Source organism: Callithrix jacchus, chromosome 11, assembly GCF_049354715.1.
Source record: "Callithrix jacchus isolate 240 chromosome 11, calJac240_pri, whole genome shotgun sequence".
NCBI classification, from domain to species: Eukaryota; Metazoa; Chordata; class Mammalia; order Primates; family Cebidae; genus Callithrix; species Callithrix jacchus.
In genome coordinates, this window is record NC_133512.1 from 16,057,312 (window position 1) to 16,081,683 (window position 24,372).

The window sequence follows — 24,372 nt, forward strand, 5'->3', positions numbered from 1 at the left end:
AGTATGATTGACAGTGATTTTGATTAAGGAGGTGTTGGTTAGCATCTCACAGAGATAGATTAGAAGATTTGTATAGATGAGCTCACTTCTGGGTCAGTCAGAATGAGCTCTGGTTTAGATATTAAACTCTTGCCATGCTGAAAAGCTTTATTATCATATGACCTCCTTTTGTATGCAAATCTGCACAAGGCTGTACCCACTTACTGCTTCTGGATTATAATAAGACACCATGGAAAATGGGTCCTGTTCACTTAAACTTAGTTGTCAGGTTGGTCTTCATAGATTCTTATTTTCCTCAAAATTCAGATAAAGAAATTTAGCTATTCACAGAGCAGCAGATATTTAAGCTAATAAAATAGAGCATAGGAAATCATAGTACAGTTTGACTTAACATGTCTTTAAAATACTGTCTGAATACTGACCTCTACTGTGGTTTAGCACACCCTGGATCCTCTCTGCAAACATTCTACCAAACTACCTATAGGGATAGACATCAATGCTTAATAAAATCTACAGAATTAATAGATATACTGTGTGCAAAAGTTGAGCGAGGTGATTTCCACTAACTGCAAAGCAAATGTTTTAATTGTACAGCATGCAGAAGATACCCTGCTCTGAAAGTGAAAAAAAAGGTTCTGCGCTTGTTTCCATTATGAAGTCACACCCTTAGTTTAAAAATATAACTTAAGTAATTAAAAATTAGGCAGCCTCCATTGAACTGGGTGATGTGTTGCTTTGAAGGCAGAAAGACCTTTTCCATTGTTGAATCCCTGTATTCCCAGAGTGCTATAATTCCTGTTTTGAAGTTGAAAGATATTGAGTACAAAAAACAAATATGGACCTTGGCCAGTGCAGAGGTTGGAATGCAATGAATATTTGAATATGTATTCCATATCTTTATCTGTTTTACAATGTTTAAAATCTATATTATATGTCTTTAAATTGTCATAGAGCTCATTAAGATTGGGGAGTAGTTGGTAGGAGACCATTCAAATAAATTTTAGCAGAACTTATTTAAAACCTTTTTAAACATGAAAATTTGTGCTAGATGACTTATGAATTAATGTGTGGAGATTACCAACATTTAAAAAATATCAACTTAAACAATGAGATATATAATAGTCATAAATCATAAATATATGAGTTGACAAACTTTTATAACTATCATCAGGAGAGAGACCTTTGGCAGACCCCTGAGAAACTCCCTTCGTGACCCCGTTTAACTCAAACACTATCTAGCTTTTATTACCAGAGGTCAGTTTTACTTGTTTGTGAATTTTATATAAATGGGATCATACAGTTTGTATTTTTACGTGAGTGATTTTTTTCCCTAAAAATCATATTTGTGAAATGCATTTATATTGTTACATGTTACAATAGTTGTATTTTCATTAATATTGACTGACATTTGTTATGAACAAATCCTGATACACACAGAAGTGAAATTGCTTCCATAGAGCATGTGCGTGTTTAGCTTTTGTAAATACTGGTACTGTTATGATTAACTAAGATATAAGTCACATAGCATGAAATTTACACTTTTTTAAATGTAACAGTTCAGTGATTTTTACCATATTCATAAAGCTGTACAATAATTTCTACTATCTAATTTTAGAACAGTTTCATTTATTTGAAAAGAAACCTTACGCCAATTAGCAGTCATTCCCTATTGCTTCCCCCTCCTCAGCAGTCTTCCTCAGCCATTAATCTACTTTCTATCTTTATGGATTCGAATATCCTGGAAATTCCATATAAATACTTTCATAGCATAATTTCCTTTTATCTCGAGTTCTTTTACTGTTTTATTATAAAAAGGTATTGGACTTTGTCAAATTCCTTTTCTGTGTTTAATGAGATATGTGGTTTTTGCATTTTATTACCATGGTATAGATAATTGGTATAATCAACAAATGATTGATTTTTAGATATTAAACCAACTTTAAATTCCTGGAGTCAATTATACTTGAGCATAGTGCCTATTTCTCTTTCTATGGGCTGGATTAAATTTACTTGTATTTTGTTAAGGATTTTTAAACATCTGTTTATAAGAAATACTGTTATATAGTGTTCTGTCATATCTGGTTGTGGTATCAGGATGATACTGACCTTAATTAATTTGGGATTTTTTTTTCTCTTCTACTTTTTGAAACAGTCTAGAAGCATTAGTGTTAATTCATCTTTAAATGTGTGGTAGAACTAACCTGTGAAACCAGCGGGTACTGGACTTTTATTTATGAAAAGGTTTTTGGCATTGTTTCTATGCTTTTTTATCATTATTGCTAATTCAGCATCTTTACTTGTGGATCTGTTTAGAGTTTCTTTTTCTCATTTGGTTACTTTCAATAGTTTGTGTCTTTCTAGGAATTTGTCCATGTTTTCTAAATTTCTTAGGATTTTGGGATATGAATATTTGGACTATTTACTTTAAAAATTTTCCATTTATTTAAGATTGGTAGAAATGTTTTATTTCTTATTTTAGTAATTTTAATATTCTTGTTCCTTTTGTTGGTAAATGTAACTGAGTTTGTAGGGTTCATTGATCTTAAAGAATCACGTTTTGAGTCTATTTTCATTATAATTTTTTCCCTGTTTATTTATTTATGCTCAAATCATTATTATTTTCTTCATTCTGTTTACTTTAGGTTTAGTTTGCTTTACTTTTTCTAATTTCTTAATGTAAATGCCTAGGTTATTGTTCTGACATCTACCTTTAGAAAAATAATACAAATATTACAGCTATATCTTTCTCTTTATGCACCTTTTTAGCTAAATACCATGTTTTGGTATGTTGTGTTTTTATTTTCATTCATTTTAAAATATTTTCTAATTTTCTTTTTTATTTCTTCTTTGACCCATTGATTATGAAGGAGTATGTTGTTTAATTTCTACACATTTGGGATTTCCCAAAGTTTGCTTCTGTATTGACTTTTAATATTTCGGTCCATTGTAGTCAAAGAGCATACTCTGTATGATTTAACTTCTTTTCATTTATTGAGGGTTTTTTTCTTTTAATGGAGTCTTGCTCTTTCACCAGGTTGGAGTGCAGTGGCATTATCTTGGCTGACTGCAGCCTCCACCTCTCACGTTCTAGTGATTCTCCTGCCCCAGCCTTCTAAGGAGCTGGCATTACAGGCATCTGCCACCATGCCTAGCTAATTTTTGCATTTTTTTTTTTTTGAGACAGAGTTTTGCTCTTGTTACCCAGGCTGGAGTGCAATGGCACGATCTTGGCTCACTGCAACCTCCGCCTCCTGGGTTCAGGCAATTCTCCTACCTCAGCCTCCTGAGTGGCTGGGATTACAGGCATGCGCCACCATGCCCAGCTAAATTTTTGCATTTTTAGTAGACAGTATTTTTCACCATGTTGGGTAGGCTGGTCTCAAACTTCTGACCTAAAGTGATCCACCCACCTTGGCCTGCCAAAGTGCAGGAATTACAGGCTTGTACCATTGCACTCAGCTATTAAGGCTTTTTTTTTTTTTTTAAATATAGCCACACACTTGTTCTATACTGGAGAATTTCATATATATACATACAGATATATATATATATGTATGTATATATATGAGATGAATGTGCATTCTGCTCATTTTGGATGGAGAGTTCTAAGTCTCTGTAGTCGCTTAGGTCTAGTTGTTCTATTGTATTGTTCCAATCTCCTATATTTTTGTTGATCTTCTAGCATAGTTATTCTAGGAAATATTGAATATGGTGTATTAAACTTTCTATTATTGTTGAATTGTCTATTTCTCTTTAATTTTGTCAGCATTTGCTTTGTGTGTTGTGTGTTGTGAGGCTCTGTTCTTAACGTCATATGCTTTATATGATTAGTCTGTCTTCCTAAGGAACTGATCCTTTTATTGTTATACGATTTTTTTTGTTTTGTTTTTAGTAATATTTTCTTCAAAGCTATTTTGTTTCACATTAGTAGAACCACCTCAGCTCTCTTTGGATACTGATTTCATTATATATCTTTTTGCATCCTTTTACTTTTAAACTATTTGTGACTTCGATTCTAAAGTGTATATTTTATAGACAGCATACAGCTCGATCATTTAAAAAATCCAATCTATGATTGTGTTAAATGGTAAAATTAATTGATAATTATGTGGTAATTACATTAAATGTAAATGAGCTAAATAATCCAATTTCTGAGATGGTGTGATTAGGTTTCACCATTTTACTATTTGCTTTCTATATTTCCTCTATAGTTTTAGTTCCTCTTTTCTTCTATTACTGCCATCTTTTGTGCTAGATAAGTATTTTCTAGAACAATACATTAAGTCTTTATTGTGTTTTTTTATTTTTTGCTGTACTTTTTTGTGAGTTATTTTCTTAGCAGTTTTCCTGGGGGTCATAACTAACATTTTGAGTTAAAATCCTCTAATTTAGATTAATACCCACTTATTTCAACAATAGCTCCTCTCCCATTTATGCTATTATTATTGCAAATTACATTTTTATAGATTGTGTGCTCATCAGCATTGATTTTTCAATTATTCTATTGTAAAAGTGCATTTAACTAAAATTAAAAAAGGGATTACAAGCAACATGTACATTTATCTTGTCATTTATATTTCTTTAATCAGTAATCTTAACCAGTGCTTTTTGTTTTATGTCATTATGTGGATTCAAGTTATTGTTTGTACTTTTCACTTCAGCTTAAAGACTTCCTTTAGTATTTTTCAGGCAGTTCCACGATCAACAGACTCTCTCAGTTTTTGTTGAGCTGTGAATATCTTAATCTCTCTTTCAATTTTAAAAGATAGTCATTCTTCTTCGATACAGAATTCTAGGCTAGTTTTTTTTTCTTTTAACCTTTCAACACTTTGTGTATGCCATCCTATTGTGTTCTGGCCTCTGTGATGTCTAGTAAGAAAGCAGCTACTAAACTTCCTGGAGACTTTTTGTGCATTATGAATTATTCTCTCATTGCCGTCATGATTCTCCCTTTGTCTGAAGCCTTCAACAGTTTGATTATGATTCGTCTAGGTATATATATATTTTTGTATATATTATACACATAAGGATCTCATTCCTGAACATATGCAATATTATTATTTTCTTTCAATCTTTATAACTTTCTTTTACTTGCCTTATTGCACTGGTCAGCACTAGCATTACAATGTTGAATAGAAGCCTTACTTTTGTTTTTGATATGAAGGGAAGACTTTAAATATTTTAAGATTAACGTAGGCTGGGTACAGTGGCTCATATCTGTAATCACAGCATTGCGGGAGGCTGAGGCAGGTGGATCATTTAAGGTTAGGAGTTCCACACCAGCCTTCCTAATGTGGCAAAAGCCCATCTCTACTAAAAATAATAATAAAAACAATTAGCTGGGCCCGGTGGCACATGCATGTAATCCCAGCTACTTGCGAGGCTGATGCATGAGAATCGCTTGAACCCTGAAGGCAGAGCTTGCAGTGAGTCGAGATCATGCCACTGCATTCCAGCCTAGGTGATGGAGTGAAACTCTGTTTCAAAAAAAAGAAAATAAAATAAATAAGTTTTTATTATTAACATAAATATATAGTTTCTGTGGACTTGGCATACATACTTTTAAAAATCAAATTAAGAAAATTCTTTTATATTACTCTTTCTTGTAACTTTTTTTCAAGTTTTTACTTTTATTTGTTTATTTTTATAAAGAATCTATTTAGAGAAAGGGTCTTTCTCTGTCACCTAGGCTGGAGTACAGTAGCATGATCATAGCTCACCACGACCTCAAACATCTGGGCTCAAGTAATCTTTTTGCTTCAGCCTTCTAGTAATTGGGACTAGATTCGCAGTTATTTTTATAAGCAATAATTTTAACATTTTATTTTTTTCTCTTCTTTATACTTTCAGTATACTATGTTACATTATATAATTTTTAAATTTTTAAAAATATTGAATTCATGGATAATGTTGACTTGGTCAAATTTTAATACCCCTTTTATATATCACTCGATTTAATTGAGTAATAATTATTAAAATTTTGTGATGACTATTATGAGAAATTATCTTGTGATTTTACTTATTGTAATATATTTGCCAGGTTTAATTGTCAAGGAATAATGGCCTCAATAAGTAACTTGAAAATTGTTTCCAGCTTTTCTAGTTCCCAGAATAGTATGATCCATGTAATTTTTACATATATATTTCAAAGAATGCTCTAATAAATGCATTTGGGTCTGAATTTCTCAAAACAATTTTAATTAACGATTCAGTTTCTTTTTTGAATTAGAAATTTTGAGGCTTTCTATTTCCTCTTTTTTTGGTATGTTGTATTTTAAAGGATTTTTCTATTCCATCTAAATTATTACATTTTTATGTAGAAATTTGGTGTATCATATACTAACATTTTATTTTTAATATCTATCTTAAGTGATATTGTTAGTATTTTTGAAATTGGTATTTTATCAAATTGTATTAATGTTACTATATATTACTGTGTTTAAAGTACTTTATTACTGCCTTAATTTTGCTTTTTACAACTTTCCAGCTCTAAAATTTTAATTTTGTTTTTAATATAGATTTCAGTTTTCTGATGTAATTCACCTCTTTTTCCTCCTTTTTGTTCATTTATTAATTAAACTACGTTAAAATCTCTGTCAGCTAACTCCAATATCTGTATCATTTGTGGGTTTTTCTTTTTATTTGTTTTTTATCTCAGTTTTTTAAAATGATATTTCTGATGTATTCATTTTTTAGGACTACTGTTAAAATATACCATTGACCTGAAGCTGTGGCTCATGCCTGTAATCCCAGTAGTGCTTTGGGAAGTTAAAGTGGGAGGATCATTTGAGGCTAGGAGTTTGAGACCAGCCTGGGCAACATAGCAAGACTCCATCTCTACAAAACAGAAACAAAACAAAGCAAAACAACAACAACAAATGTTTAATTAGGCAGGCCTGGTGGTGCATGTGTGTAGTCTGAGCTACTTGGGAATCTGAGATGGGAGGATTGCTGGAGCCCAGGAGTTTGAGGCTGCAGTGAGCTCTGACTGCACCACTGCACGCCAGCCTCACCTACAGAGTGAGAGTCCATCTCAAAGCAACAATAACAAGAACAACAAAACACAAACTTAGTGGCTTAAACCAGGAAAACTTACTCTCTCATGGTTATAGAGGCTTGAAGTCTGAGATCAAGCTGTTGCCAGCATTAGTTCTTACTGACTGCTGTGTGTGGGGGATCTGCTCCAGGCCTGTCTCCATGGCTTATAAATGGCCATCTTCTCTCTCTGCATTTATGTAGGCTTCCCTCTATGTATGTGTCTGTGTCCACATTTTCCCTTTTTAAAGGACATCAGTCATACCAGATTAGGGCCCACCATAGTAGCCTCATTTGAATTAGATTTTCTGTGACATTTTATCTTCAAATAAGGTCATATTCCAAGGTATGGGGAGTTAGGAGTCTAACATGATTATTATTATTGCTATTATTATTATTTTGGATGGGACACAATTCAACTCATAATAACTGATAAAGTTTGATTGAATGAAAACATTTAGAGACTCTGGATGATTCTGTTTTCCTTCAAAGAGAATTCTCTTTATCTTTGATATGGAATTAGAATAGATAAAATTGTCTCAGAAAATTTATCTCAGAAAATGAGATGATCTTATTAAATTATTTTTTTTAAAGAATTTGTCTATTTTTGCATTTCCTTTGGCTTCACTGTTGAGTGGCCCTTATTAAAAGCCATGGTTATTTACCAGAGTCCCAAAACCTGAATGTCTGCTCAATGACAGTTAACTTACTTGTTAGATTCTTAGACTTGTGTATGGATTTCCCTCTTCTATTATAGGCCTGCATTGCTCATACATTAATGAGCATCTCAAGAATGAGACACCTAGAGTTACAGAGTTTCTCTTACTTTCTTCCCTCTGGGATTTTGGTCCCTCAAGTCCTATCTGCTGTGGTAGCCCTGAACCTCAATTTTCATCTCTTCTAAAGACTAGTAACAACTTTGCTTGGCTCCTTTGCCTTTTAGCAATCACTTTCTCCATAGTATCACTACTTCTTCCTCATTTTATGTGTGACTAATACTTCAAGGAAAAACAAACAAAACACGTCTCATCTCAGTGAGTTTTTCTTCTTTTTGGGATTTGAATCTTTAATTCCTAGTCTTTAAATAGATCTTTCTGCATTTTATCCAGCTGTTCCATTGTTTTATGGGCTATTCAAAATGACTCCCATTTTAGCTTCAATTTTGATAATAAAGCACAAGGATAATATAGCACACGGATGGTATGTTTGAAGCCATAGATAATATATACATTAACATTTACACATATTCCCCTATTAAGAAAATACTTGAAACTTGAATTTCTAGTAGACATTTTTTTTTGCATAACACATATAAACATTTTGCGGTACATACTTACACTTAACATTTATTCACTGTGTATCTGAATTACAAATGTAAGTGGATATTCTGTATTTTCTTCTGGCAATCTTGCTCTCCTTATGAGAATGCATAAACAGTAATACATCAGAATAATTATGGTACAAAAACTGACTGGAGCACTATGGAAAGATTGTAACTAAAAATTATACATGAATATTTTTATTATTTAAGCATAAGGGAATGCTTTTTTAACAGTTGATACTCTAATGACTTAAAGGTTAAAATTTTATGACATGAATGTGGAAACTTTCATAACACATGTACTAGCTGAATTTGAAAGACAGGAGAATATGGATGCAATAGGAACTAAAATGAAGGAAATTAAGATCCGTGATAGGCAACACAGTACGGAAGAAGAAAAAAATCTAAAGAATGACGTTACCTGACTTCAAAATTTACTAAAAGGCACGCTAATTCCCAGAGCAAGCCTGCACCAATACAGTCAACTGATAGATGACAAAAGAACAAAGGCAATCATGTGGGGAAATAATCATCTTTGCAACAAATGGTGCCAAACAAATGGACATCACATGCCACACAATCAATCTGGGAACTTAACTTATACCTGTGACAAAAATGAACTCCAAGCAGACCTATGACCTGACTGTAAAATGCAAATTATAAAAGTTCTAGAAAATAACATAGGAGAAAATCTAGGTGACCTTGGATTTGACAATGGCTTTTTAGATACAATATCAAAAGCATGATTCATAAAAGAAAACATTGGTATGTTTAACTTCATTAAAGTGTATTTCTGCTTTGCAAAAGACACTGTTGAGAGATTAAAAAGTCAATCCATAGCTGGGAAAAATTTTTTTTGCAGACCCATGTCTCATAAAAGACTTGTATACAAAATACACAAGGAATCCTTAAAATTAAACAATAAGAAAACACAGTCAAAAAATGGGCAAAAGATATGAACAGATGTCTCGCCAAAGAAGACAGATGCAAATAAGTTCATGATAAGATGCTCAACATCATATGTCATTGGATAATTGCAAATTAAAGCAGCAATGTAATACATCTATATACCTAATAAAATGAATAAAATACAAAACAGTGACAATACCAAATGTTGACAATAATATGGAGCAATAGAAACTCATTTTCTGCTGATGGGAATTCAAAATGGTACAACCACTTTGGCAGACAGTTTGGCAGAATCTTATAAAACTAAATATAGTCTTTCCATCTGATTCAGCAATACATATTAATAAGAAAATAAAACAGTTTGATTATGTTCAAACTTTTATTTTCTCATTAATATGCATTAATTTACAGGAGTTCCACACAAAAAATAAGACTCAAGTAGTTGGCCAGGTGATTGAGGCTATGCACCCTATAAGGCTAAACAAAGGAAAAAGGATTTGGGGATTCTGGGCAGGGGACGCCAGCTATGGGGAGGTGTTGGGAGGAAGTGTATGGTGAACTAGGGTTGTCTCTAATTCAACCCTAATTGAAGGGTTGCAGATAAGAGTCTCTCCGGTTCAGAGTTATCTGGCAAAGTAGCTCTTTTTCTGGTAGGGAGACATCTTTACAAATGAAAATTTAATTTGTAAATGTGAATTTCCTTTTCAAAAGAAGACATTTATACTCTGTTTTTAGGCAGTTAAGGAGAGGTAAAGAGCTTTTCCTGTGTCTTCTGGTTCTCATTTGCCTTTAGGTCAAAATAATCCATATGCCAAAGAGGCATATTTTGGGGTCACCTCTGTATCCTTTATTTCTCATGAATTGAGCCTATTCTTGTGAGATGAACTAATTGTTTTAAATAAACTGCTATGGGCTTGTTACTGATGAGCAGCATTTTAAAAATGGGGTGATGCCAGTTTGGGAAACTGCTTTTCTCAGCCTGTGCTGCTTCTCTCTGCAGAGACACCGTGGACCTGTCTTCTGCTGGTGCTGCAGGCGTGCTCATTGGCTACTGTCCACAGCAGGATGCCCTGAACGAGCTTCTGACTGGTTGGGAACATCTTTATTATTACTGTAGCTTACGCGGGATTCCAACGCAGTGCATCCCTGAGGTAAATGTCCCTAGGGTTTCTAGATAAAGGGACCCATTGAGGAATGCTTGATGGCACCTCTGGCTCCAAGGGAGCTCTCTCACCCTATGAGGAGAAGGAACTGTAGTATCAGATAAACTTACCTGCAAGAGATTTTTCAATGTGATTATACTGAAGAAAACATTAAATATATTTGCCTTATTTACATTATATATTTGAAATGTGTCTGTGTGAGGCAGTCATGTGGTCGAAGTTAAAGCACAAATACATCATTTATAACTTTGTGTTCCCCATGCTGTTTTTTTCTCTCTAAAGGCCTTTTACATTTATTGAACTATTTGTATTCAGGAAGAAATATCATAAACTCTGTATTTTCAGGGCTTATGAAGGAGTGGGCATAAAATATGTGTGGAATCTGGGGGATTGTTGGAAGGGATGACTTCCTGATGGACAAATTTCCTGTCCATGACTTCCTGATGGACAGAGTTGATGGACAGATTTCCCCTCCAGGGGATTCCTTTCTAGGTGGCCTTAGAGAAATGAAGGAGTGGCGGAAACTGCAGACCCCATATCCCCCATACCCCGCATCACTGCCTGTGACAGGAGTGAGGCAGGTGGAGCAGTGAGAGAACAAGAGACAGATGCCACTTCTCCTGTGTGAGTAGAGGGCAGTGAAGCAGAGCAGACAGCTTTGATTGACAGCCTAGGGCATTGTACCATGAGCCACCAAAATTGCAGTTATTTAAACACATTTTTACCTTTTCTGCACCTCATTATAGAAAGTCTGGGGTGTGTGCTCCTTGGATTTCTGGATTCTGAACTAGAAGCAGAAATAAGTGGCTTCTATGATGCATTTGCAATTTGATTCTGTGGGAGAGGGAACATTCTAGGACTTAAGGGAGATAAAACTAATAGCCTTCACCTTCGCTGGTCCATGAACATACATTTTCTGTTGTGTTTATATAATCCTTCAGCCATTGTTTCTTATGCTTCTAACTTTAAGTGAAGCTAAATAGAATGCCTGCACCTCTTTGTAAGGGCTCTGGTCTCTTTTTCCGTCACCCATCTTAATAAAGCAAAGATAAATGACCACTTCGCAGAGACCTGCTGTTGTAGTTAAACAGTTATTGGACTCCAGGACTAATTGTTGGCCAATTTCTAATCAGTGTTCATCTCTGTCCGCTCCTCCTTGTTAGTTTTTGATGAAAGAGGCGGGTTCATATTCTCACTCATAGGTGGGTGATGAAAAATGAGAACACATGGACACAGAAAGGGGAGTACTAAACACTGGGGTCTATTGGGGGGAAAAGGGGAGGGCCAGTGGGAGGGGGAGGTGGGGAGGGATAGCCTGGGGAGAAATGCCAAATGTGGGTGAAGGGGAGAAGAAAAGCAAAGCACACTGCCATGTGTGTACCTACGCAACTGTCTTGCATGCTCTGCTCATGTACCCCAAAACCTATAATCCAATAAAAAAAAAAAAAAAAAAAAAAGAAAGAGGCGGGTTCTTGGCAAAGATGTTAAGCTGGTGCCTTTGTTTTTCTAGGGAAACATGCTTATGAAAAAGTTATCATTAATATAGTAAGGATTGGTGCTTTCTGTCCTTCAGGGCAATTGTGTGTTGATACTCAGCTGTCTTACAATTTTGTTTTTCTGAGCTGTTCTACCAAGAAAAGTTATTTAAATGGTAACCAATTAGGAACTAGCTTCATTTTCTTTATAAAAACTGAAACTGATTTTACAGGCAGTATTGCAACTTGCTCTTGTTTCTAAGATATCAACTCATTTTTGCATCTGTTCCCAAAGGAGTTAGCTCCTTTTCTGGAAAAATTCTGTCTCCTGTGTATTTGGGGAATATTTAAGTTATAGAACAGGTATATCCATTCTGAGGTATTTATCACAAGATGACCAGAAAGAATTATTATAAAATAATGGAAAACAATAGTTTTATCTTTTAGTATTTATTACATGTCAGGTACTGTTCTAAGTATTTTACAGCAACTGTATGACGTAGATGCTTATTACTACTTAAGAAACTGAGAATTAGACTCAGTTTAATTGAGACACAGAGACACAGGAAAACTGAGACACCAGAGAAATTACGCAACTTACCCACATTCACATGGCTAGTATTTGGCAAGGTTTTGCTTTGAAACAATATAAACCCGCTCCAGGGTACAAGTTCTTGATTAAGACGTTACTCTGACACTTAGTTTATTCAGGTTGTTTGTTGTACAAAATGGAATTCCTGGCAGTATCAACAGTTCAGTCTTATTTCTAATACCCCTGGAGTGGCCAAAGACGTGGGAACTGTGTGGGGTTAGTGATGACTTCTCTAACATGGAGCTCCTCCTGCTGATTGGCTTTCCATTGGGCTGGAGTTGGGCTCAGCATGTGCGCTTCACCTCCAGGCTTTCAGAACTCATGGATATGGGGGTAATCTTTAGACATATCTGCTGTTCACCTTGGTTGTTTCCTTCCGGCTGCCATCTATTTTCATTGTAACATGGATAGCCACCATTGTATGCTCTATGATTCTAGTGGAAGACCCTTTGTGCTTGCTAGGAGGCTCCTTCGTTCAGCCTCATAGTCCCTTCTCCTCCCTCCCTGGGACCCTCAGAGCCCATGCTTTGGCTGAGCCAGCCCACCTTTGTTCCACTTGCTGGTCATTTCTATGTATGGTCAAATTACTCACTTCTCCAACCTTTCAAAAGTTTGATGAAGTAAGAATAAGATGCCACTTGATAAAGCTTGAAATTAGATTCATCAAGTTAACATAATGATTTTCAATTTCCCCATGATTTACACTGCACAGTTTTATGCCGTGTACATATTTGAGCCTGAATTTAATTAACCTGATAAAAAATTTTACATGAAGTTCTATCGTTTAGTTATTACCAAATCATGCAAGAGATAAGGGCTACATAGTCTGGGATGCTAGACAAAATGTGTAAAAGCTGATCATACTAGGTCGTTTCAATGTTAGTGTCATAGCAAAAAAAAACAAACAATACTTCTAATTGGGAAGAAGTTTGGCAAATTCTGCATTTTAGTTCTCCCTGGTATAGAAGAGGTATGACCCCTCATCATCTTAGTTTTATTAATACCTGTGCATCCCTACCAGGGAATATCCCTATTGTGTCTTGCTCCCCCTTATCTTGTCTAAAGATATGACTTTTATCTTTAAGTTTTCTTCTATTCACACAGTTTAGCTAGAAGGAGGTAGAAGCTATAAGATAGCAGGAATGGGGAAAGGAGGTCATCCTGAGGAAGGGCCAGGAGAAAACAATTCCATCTGAAATCCTTGGTTCCCTTTTCCTACTTTACTACTCAGTTTGATCTTTAATCTTACAGAAAATGTTGACCTGGCCATTATGTGTTCTAGCGAAAACACTTTGGCCTTGGAGTCCAACAGATGCATGTGTGAATCTCTGGGCAATTTATTTTGGCTCCAGTGATATTGATAGAAGCCCTACTGTGTGCCAAACATGAACAAGCCCTGAGAATATGCATCCCCATGCAGTTTCCATTTGAATGCATCCCAAAACGAATGCATCCCAATCTCTTGCCTTACATGTGGTACAGCTTGTAGAGCTCCATGAGAGAAAAATACCAAACTGCAGGGAGAGATATTGTGAACTTTTGACATTTTGTGATTTTAGGCATATTTTGTCAGCCAAGGTTGCCAAGGCATTGCTTTTGCCATTACTTTGACAGCAGTGCTGAGTGCAGAAAAGACGGTAGCAAAATGCTTCTTATTAGGCTGTCTTCAGTTATTTTCTGACACCATGACATTTAGAAAACATTGCATCGAACTATACATTTGTTCCTGAATATGCTGGAATCCTTCCTATCGTTAACTAATCCAGAATTTGCAGGCTGTAGCGTTTAACCTTTTGTGAAATTGGGAAAACATGGCAAATGTTTCCTAACTTCATAAAAATGTGCAATAATAATGTGGCAAGTTCATTCAAAATGTATCTTGCATTCTCAGGTGCATTTCTCCAGAACCAGCTGCTTATATTATTGTTTGTTTTTTTTTCATTTGTCAGTTTATCAGCTTTCATTTGTGTATTGCTAATCTTTGAATAACATGGATGAGAGTAACTGAAAATGTGTTTCTAATACATGCACACACACACACATTTTCGTTCTCTTTTTCTTGTAATAATTAAAAGATCTAAACATAACCAAAAAGTCACTTTCACAATTTGTCATTTTTGCCAGCCTCACCACTGTCAGTACAGCAGGTCCCTAAATAGGGTTGTTTAGTTCAATATTGTTTTATTACAATCATGGGAAAAATAAAATTGATTTCTGCTAGGACCACTGTCGGATAGGAGTTTGCACGCTTTCCCAGGTCTGCACACATTTTCTCTGGGTACACTTGTTTTCTCTCATGTCCCAAAGCCGTGTATATTAGTTTCTTTGGTGAGTCTACATTGAGCCCATGTGGGTGAGTGTATGTGGGTGAGTGAGTGTACCCTGCGATGGAATGGCATGCTCTCCTGGCTGGTTCCTGCCTTGTGCCCTGAGCTTCCAGGATAGGCTGCAACCTCCCTCAACCCTGAACTAGAATAATTGGGTAAATCACATTTTTAGCTTACATTTATTTCAGCGTTTGCTATTAGAAGGGTTATTTTTGTTTAGAAGCTTGGAGATGTTTTTGTGACCAGAAATATGCCATAGGAACTTAACTCTTGTGTCTACCAATCAGCTTATGGTAAAATTAGTTTCATTAAATGTTGATTTGGTTAAAGTGGTTTCCAAGAACATATAGATGCCATGAAGTAAGGACTGCATTGGCTTTTTCCTGACAAATGAAGCTTTCTAACAGGGTCTACCTTGCTCTTCCTTTTCTTCTCTTTTATATGGACATGTGCTTTCTTTGCCAGGAAGCTCCCTGGTTCCCTTCCTTCATCTCTCATATGAGTGTTTATCTAGCACTGATTTACATTTCTTGGCCATTCTTCTTTGAGAAAAATTTGGTTGAAGATACATTACTACTTCTTTTATCTCTTTAATTTCGGAAATGCCAGGCATCTGTATTTCTTCAGTTTTATGGCACTTGCCTTAATATTTGTGTTTGTTTGCTTGTGATGAATAAAATGTTTCACTTTGATATTTTTTAATTCACTTAAATGAATTTTTATTCAGCTTGTGATAATTGAAATAATTGGTCTGAATGGAGCCAGGAAAAGAGGTGATTCATATAAAACATTCTGGGGAAAATGATTTTACTTTCAATAGGACAAACTACTGATATTGAGATGATTTTTGGTAGATAGTAGGAGATTAAATATTTCATCTTTATCTATCTTTTGGGTCTTGAAATCTACATTTCCTAGAATTATGCTATTTTACCATAAGACCAGTCCTTGAGCCGCTTCATTCATTTGTGATATATTTTGAAGTGGCACAAATAAAGCCATGTAACAATTTCTGTTGAAAGATTTTATTGGGAGGCATGATTGTCCTAATATTTGTAGAGGTTCTTAACATTCATGATCATTATTGTTATCCTAACTTTTATGCACTTGTCAAAAAGAGAATACGCGTTAGTTTAAATTTATGTTTTATTCCGTTATTTGGGACTCACAATTATTAACCCACCTTCATAGTCCTACAGAATTTTTCCCTCTTCTCCTAAATTTGAATTAAGATGTGTGATCTTGGTCAATTTGGCTATATGATGATATCTAAAAATGAATTTATATTAATACCTCTATGGTCACAAGAGTTAAATAAAATTGCAAAATTTTTAAATTATGCTGAGTTGGAAACAAAAAAGTTGCTTACCTGAGACATCAGAACTAATCCAGCATAGGAGACAGAACTGGAAACAAGATATATTGTGGTACAAATTACAATGGGAAACGCTAAATAAAAGTGTTCTACAGGCACATACAATACACAGAAGAGGTGACACATACACCGCACAGAAGAAGTGACAATTATTTTTTATGAGGGGAAATATGGGCTGGGCCTTCAAGGATGTGGGATAAGATGGCTGGATGGAAGGCAGGGAAGAATAAAGGAGCTGTGAACACCAGGCTCTTGGATACAGTCTGAATTCACTCTCCTGTGGCTGGGAGAGGGAGGTTTAATAAATGCTGCCACCGTCTTTGGGACTTAGTAAAATGTTTTTCAGCCATTGCAAATAAGAAACATGCCCCCATTCTCTTCCCCACCTCTAGTTACTTTGTAAACAAAACTGAGCTTGCAAACATAGAGTGGCTTTTCAGTGTCAAAGAGACATTCCCTTCCTTGTGTTAATGTTGAAAATTCCCTCCAGCCATAAAAACAAAATCCCATTCTTTGCAGCAGCATGGATACACGTGGAGGCAGCTTCCTAAGCAAATTAACATAGGAACACAGTACCAGGTACCATGTGTTCTCATTTATAGAGGGGAGCTTAACATTGGTTACATGTGGACACAAAGATGGCAACAGTAGACACACGGGAATCCAAAAGTGTGAAGGCAAGGCGTGCGACATGGGGTGAAAAACTGCCTGTTGGGTACTATGCTCACTATTTGGGTGACGGATCATTAGAAACCCAAACATCAGCATCTCACAATATGCCCATGTAACAAACATGCACATAGACCCCCCTGAATCTAAAGTAAAAAAAATTAAAATAATAAAAAATAATTTTCTATCTCAGTTGTCTCCTCCTTTGAAGTTTTGACACCTCTGCCTATTCGTTTCATTCCCATTTATTTCCTTCTCAATTTTCTTTTTGGCATACCTTTCTCTTCTCACCTCAATGTGGATATTTATCTGGACCCTCACCCTGCTCCCTGAACTCCAGATGTGATTATTCTCACCATTACTTAGATGTCTCCCACCTGTTCACTCTCAATTACTGCCTACATGGTGAACGGGAATGTTTCAGGAGATATACCTGATTGTATGTGTGAAGTTGGGCAGGGTTAGTGGGAGGGAGAAGCAGGAGTCAGGACTGAGATGAGGTGTCTGGTGGACACTTTGGTGAATGGCAGTGTGCACATGGACATTCCTCTCTTTCAGGTTGCTGGAGACCTCATTAGGCGCTTACACCTTGAAGCCCATGTGGACAAACCTGTGGCCACCTATAGTGGGGGAACCAAGCGGAAACTCTCTACAGCCCTGGCCTTGGTGGGGAAACCTGACATTCTTTTATTGGTGAGTAGTGGAAATATCAGCAATATAGCAATGTCTTGTAATAAGACACATTGCGTATGGATTTATAAACTGATTTTAACTGACTTTAAGGGTTTTTCTGGGAAGTAACTTCAGAACTTGCAAAGCTGGTTCATCAAACTAATAAACTGTTTTGCCAGAAGTCAGCATTTCCCAAACATCATTTGAATTTTATCGAAATAGAACATTTATCTTTTGCTAGATTTGCTTGTATTTATCAAGTTGAAAATTCTAGACAATCTTGACGTTAAAACAGTGTTTTAAAAGATTATTAGAATTCATCTGTAATCTAAAACCCAATTATGTTTTTCTCTAGAATATTGCTTTTAAGTCCTTCTCTGTGTGCAGATGTATGTTTATCACAGCAGCAGTGAAACGGATCATGGTGAATCTTGAAGATGGGTGTTGAAAGTGAAAGATACGATATTGAGAGTGTAGAGTATATGCAATGGTCTTGAGATAGGTGGTCCATAATCACTCTAGGAACTGCGATTAATTTGATTCAAATGAATCAAAGCATTAATTAGGGATAACAATTGTCAAGAAATGGAGTTAATTGTCTTGCATTTCAAAAAACAGCGATAATTGTTAATACAAGTATTGCCATTGAAACAATAAATAAAGGCTATTGTTACATGCCATAAATTGGATCCTTATCACTAGAGTGCACCCTTGGGCTTCACACCAGTCAGGGGTGAGTCAAAAAGCTTGGAAAACAAAACAGATTCCTTTTTTTTATCTTTCTTCGTCAAATGAATATACCCTTTTAGTGGGGTAGTAAATGGGGATTGAGAAGGTCTGTGTCAGAAAATGGTCATCGTTTGCTGGTTGTCTCCTGGAAACTCAACTAAATATTCTTTTTATGTGTCATAAATTTGCTTTTGCAATGTCCAAATCCTGGACTATGTAGTTTAGTATTCTGGAATCTGATAATAAAACTACCATTTGCACAATTCTGAAGTTTACAAATTATCTTTTATTTTCAACATGAGGCAGGATTATGTTGAGTAGTTAACAAGATGTGCGCATTTATTACTTTCTGCAGAATTTCCCTATGCCCAGCCTCTTACAATGCATCTCCTCAGTTGGATAAAGGGTCCTCTGCTCTACAGCCATGACCTGGCTCACTGCAGACCCTGACATTCTTTTCTTTGATACATCCTTGCTCTCAGATTCCCATGAATGCCAAAACCTGTGGCATAGTGGTCAAGGTAGGGACTCTGGAGTCTGACTGACAAGCATTGAGTTTTGTTCTGGAGCCTCCCGACTCTTGGCCTTGTATGTTCTATGCCTGCTTCCTTGTCATCTGAAAATTGTCCTGATAATAGTGTCTGTCTCATGGAGTCATTGAAAGCAGTAAATGAAATAAACTACATTAAACATATAGCCCAGTGTCCAGTACATGGTAAACCACAGTACCTATTTGTGACTAAGATGGATGGTTACTGTTCAGAGAATTAGGTGAAAGAGATTTGTTGCTGGGCCTTTGAAGTTCTCAACAGAGAGAACAGAAGTGACTCTCAGAGCTGACATCAAGGAGGGAATCAGGAAAATGTAAACTTACACATCCAACTCTGGTACTGAGCGTTGTGTGATCACACCTTTTATTTACTTATTTTTATAATTAGTGCACATATATTGCTTGATTTGCAGAAAAGACCAGGTATTTATTTTCTTGTTCAGTGCCTCTGCCCCCACCCCTGCTGCTTCCCATCTGTTTCTTTCCTTGGGGAAGTTTATGACCCTAAGCTCTTAAGAAATATGTGTTTAGTACTCCCTGGCTAATAAAAGCACAGAAATACATCTTGCAGTTTGGCAAGATTTCTCTAAAAGTGGTTCATATAAGAAATGCTTTGGTGTCTACCGAAGGAGAAAGCTTCAAGTTCTAAGAAATATCAATTTATTTGATTTTGCTAAATAAATGAAGCCTTTTTTTGCTATCATATGTCTTCCTAGGAGATATCATTCTAATATTTCATGGAGGTTTAAAATTCATTTTAAAAACATCAAGGTTGGCTTACCTAGCCAGATCATGAAGGAAAAGCAACCTGACGTGAAAATATAGACCAATTCCCCACCTCCCAGTTTTATGGAGATATAATTAATTAATAAACATTGTATATTTAATGAATTCAGCATGTGTTTTGATATCCATAAACATTGTGAAGAGATGACTACTAATTAACATAGTAACCTCATATAATTACCATATTTTTCCTGTGTAGTATGAGAACACTTAATATCTACCCTCTTAGCAAATTTCAAATAAGTAATACAGCATTGTTACCTACAATCCCTGTCTTATTCCACTGTGCTGCTGTAACAGACTGGATGATTTATAAAGAACAGAGAACACAAATTTGAGTTTTGGAGTCTGGGAAGTCCAAGATCAAGGCGCTGCCAGGTTCAGGTGTCTGCTGAGGGTGCCAACTCTGCTTTCAGTATGACTCCTTGAACCCTGTTCCCTCCAGAGGGGGAATACTGTGTCCTCACAAGGCAGAAGTCAGAAGGGCAAAAAGTGGTGAATGTCCTTCATTAGGTCTTTTTACTAGGTCCCTTAACCTCAAAAAACTTGTGCATTTCCCAAAGACCACACCTCTCAATACTGTTTCATAGGGGATTGAGTTTTAACATGAATTCTGTAGGGGTCAAAACATCCAAACTATGGCAGCCGTATATGCTGTATATTAGGTCTCCAGAACTCGTTTGTTCTGTATAACTGGAATTTTCTGCCTTTTGACCAGTATCTCCCCATTTCTGCAGGCTTGCACCTTTCTATTTTCAAAAGTTCCTATGAGTTCAACTTTTTTTATATTTCATTAATAAGTAGTATTTTTCCATGCATGGCTTATTTTACTTTATGCTAGGCACAATGTCCCCCAGATTCAACTATGTTGTTGAAAAATGGCAGGATTTCCTTATTTTTCAGGTAGAATAATATATAATATTCCATTACGCAGAGACACATTCACAGAGGGAGGGGGAGGGAGGGAGGGAGGGAGAGAAGGAGGGAGGGAGGGAGGGAGGGAGGGGGAGAGAGAGAGATAGGGAGAGATTTTCTTTTCCTTTTTATCCACTTAGAGATGCTTAGGTTGTTTCTGTATCTTGGCTTTTGTAAATAATGTTGTAATGAATATGGCAGTGCAGATATCTCTTCCAGATATTGATTTTATTTTTGGGGGGGATATACAACAGAAGTAGGATTATTGGATCATATGGTCGTGGTATTTTTAATTTGTAGAGGAACCTCCACACCGTTTTCCATAATATATGTACATTTACATTCCCACCAATTGTGTATAAGGATTCACTTTTCTCCAAATCCTTGCCAGTGCTGGTTATCCTCTGTCCTTTTTACCATAGCCATTCTAACAAGTATAATAAGATGGTATCTAATTGTGGTTTTTATTGGCATTTCCCTGATAATTAATGTTGAGCATCTTTTCGTATACCTGCTGGCCATTTACATGTCTTCTTTTGAGAAAAGTCTGTTAGAGTTTTTTGTCCATTTTTAATTATTATTTTGCTAGTTTTATGAATTCCATATAGTCTATATATGGAATTCTTATTGAATATATGGTTGCATATATTAAATATATGGTTGCAAATATTTTATCCCTCTTTGTAGTTTGCCTTTTTTGTTGATACTTTTCTTTCTTGTACAGAAACTTCTTTAGTTTGAAATAGTCTCACTTTATGTTTGCTTCTGTTTTCTGTTTTTTGGTGTCGTATTTAAAAAAAAAACAAAAACATTTCAAGGCTCTTTGTTATAGTTTTTGTTTTTTTTCCTACAAGTTTTATGGTTTCTGATCTTATGTTTAAGTTTTTAATACATATTCACTTATTTTTTGTATTGGTATAAGATAAGGACCCAGTTTTAATTTTTTTATGTAGATATTCAGTTTTCCCAAAGCCATATATTGAAGAGGTTGTCCTTTTCCCCATTTTAATTTTGGTGTATTTGTCAAAGATTAATTGACTATATATGTGTGGGTTTATTTCTGGGCTATTCTTTTCTATGGATCTATATGTCTGTTTTCATACCTGTACATACTTTCTAAATTACAATAGAATAGTAGTATATTTTGAAAATAGGAAATGTGAAGCCTCCAGAACTACTGTCCTTCTTGCTTAATTTCTTTAGCTATTTGTGGTTCTTTTGGTTCTTTTTTCTTTCTTTCTTTCTTTCCTTCTTTCTTTTTCTTTTCTTTTCTTTCTTCTTCCCTTTTCTTTTTCTTTACAGATTTTAGTGTTCTGGTCTTGTATTTCTGTGAAAAATGCTAATGGAATTATAGGAATAGTACTTAGTCTGTAGATTGCTTTGGGTAACATGGGCATTTTTTAAATATTAATTCTTTTAGTCCATGCACATGGATAGCATCCCATTTATTGTCTTTAATTTCTTAAATCAAAATGTTACAGTTTTCAGTATATAAATCTTTTACTTCCTTTGTTACAATTATTCCTAAGTATTTTATTCTTTTTGATCTTATTGTAAATGAAATTGTCTTAAATTTCCTTTTCTGACTTCACTGTTATTTTATGGATGCACAATTGATATTTGTAGGTTGATTTTGTATCATATGATGTTATTAAATTTGTTTATTAATTCTAATGGAATTTTTGGTGGAGTCTATAGTGTTTTCTGTATATTATTAGATCATGCTTTTTGAAAAGATAATTTTACTTCTTCCTTTTTGATTTGGAGGCCTTTTCTTTGTCTTGACTAATTGCTCTGGTTAGGATATTTAGTATTATGTTGAGTAGAAGTGTCTAGAGTGGGCATCCTTGTCTTCTTCTTCTTAGATTAGAAGTTTTAGCTTTTCACTGTTGAATTCATGATGTTAGCTGTGGACTTATGATATATGACATTTTATTATTTTCTTATTTCTGCCAACTTTAAGCTTAGTTCATTTCTTTTTTTTGTGTGTGTACCTATGCAACTGTATTGCATGCTCTGCACATGTACCCCAAAACCTAAAATGCAATAAAAAATAAAAATAAAAATAATTAAGTTAAAAATTAGTAATTTGAATTCTGCAATATGGTAAAAAGATAGTATGTTATGTCCAAGTGATGCTTATCCCAGGAATGCAAAGTTGGTTCCTAATCAGTATAATTTACAATATTAACAGACAAGTTTAAGGTGTTTTTTTTCCAGTTCTGTGAAGAAGGTCATTTGTAGCCTGATGGAGATAGCGATGAATCTATAAATTACTTTGGACAGTATGGCCATTTTCACGATATTGATTTTTTCTAACCATGAGCATGGAATGTTTCTCCATCTGTTTGTGTCCTCTCTTATTTCGTTGAGCAGTGGCTTGTAGTTCTCCTTGAAGAGGTCCTTTACATCCTGTGTTAGTTGTATGCCTAGGTATTTTATTCTCTTTGTAGCAATTGTGAATGGGAGTTCACTCATGATTTAACTCTTTTAGTCTGTGATTGGTGTATAGAAATGCTTGTGATTTCTGCACACTGATTTCGTATCCTGAGACGTTGCTGAAGTTGCTTATCAGTTTAAGGAGATTTTGGGCTGAGACGATGGGGTCTTCTAAATATACAATCATGTCATCTTTCTGTGTCCATGTGTTCTCATTTTTCATCACCCACCTATGAGTGAGAATATGCGGTGTTTCATTTTCTGTTCTTGTGTCAGTTTGCTGAGGATGATGTTCTCCAGATTCATCCATGTCCCTACAAACGACACGAACTCATCATTTCTGATTGCTGCATAATATTCCATGGTGTATATGTGCCACATTTTTCCAATCCAGTCTATTATCAATGGGCATTTGGGTTGATTCCAGGTCTTTGCTATTGTAAACAGTGCTGCAATGAACATTCGTGTACATGTGTCCTTATAGTAGAATGATTTATAGTCTTTTGGATATATACCCAGTAATGGGATTGCTGGGTCAAATGGAATTTCTATTTCTAAGGCCTTGAGGAATCGCCACACTGTCTTCCACAATGGTTGAACTAATTTACACTCCCACCAACAGTGTAAAAGTGTTCCTTTTTCTCCACATCCTCTCCAGCATCTGTTGTCTCCAGATTTTTTAATGATCGCCATTCTAAGTGGCGTGAGATGGTATCTCAATGTGGTTTTGATTTGCATCTCTCTGATGACCAGTGACGATGAGCATTTTTTCATATGATTGTTGGCCTCATATATGTCTTCTTTCGTAAAGTATCTGTTCATATCCTTTGCCCACTTTTGAATGGGCTTGTTTGTTTTTTCCTGTAAATCTGCTTGAGTTCTTTGTAAATTCTGGATATCAGCCCTTTGTCAGATGGGTAGACTGCGAAAATTTTTTCCCATTCTGTTGGTTGTCGATCCACTCTAGTGACTGTTTCTTTTGCCGTCCAGAAGCTGTGGAGTTTCATTAGGTCCCATTTGTCTATTTTGGCTTTTGTTGCCAATGCTTTTGGTGTTTTGTTCATGAAGTCCTTGCCTACTCCTATGTCCTGGATAGTTTTGTCTAGATTTCCTTCTAGGGTTTTTATGGTGCCAGGTCTTATGTTTAAGTCTTTAATCCATCTGGAGTTAATTTTAGTGTAAGGTGTCAGGAAGGGGTCCAGTTTCTGCTTTCTGCACATGGCTAGCCAGTTTTCCCAACACCATTTGTTAAACATGGAATCCTTGCCCCATTGCTTGTTTTTGTCAGGTTTATCAAAGATTGTATAGTTGTATGTATGTTGTGTTGCCTCCGGTGCCTCTGTTTTGTTCCATTGGTCTATATCTCTGTTTTGGTACCAGTACCATGCTGTTTTGATTACTGTAGCCTTGTAGTA

The 24,372-nt window shown here is 35.5% G+C and overlaps 1 protein-coding gene across 4 annotated transcripts in view; it reads left to right on the plus strand.

Annotated features, from left to right (window-relative positions):
* ABCA13 (ATP binding cassette subfamily A member 13) overlaps positions 1 to 24,372 on the plus strand; it is a 446,251-nt gene that overhangs the window by 370,759 nt on the left and 51,120 nt on the right. For all 4 annotated transcript variants that reach the window (XM_035253372.3, XM_078342412.1, XM_035253370.3 and 1 more), the window contains 2 exons: positions 10,266 to 10,416; positions 17,425 to 17,559. In XM_035253372.3, coding sequence (XP_035109263.3) covers positions 10,266 to 10,416; positions 17,425 to 17,559 — 286 coding nt within the window. The remainder of the gene's footprint in view (positions 1 to 10,265; positions 10,417 to 17,424; positions 17,560 to 24,372) is intronic.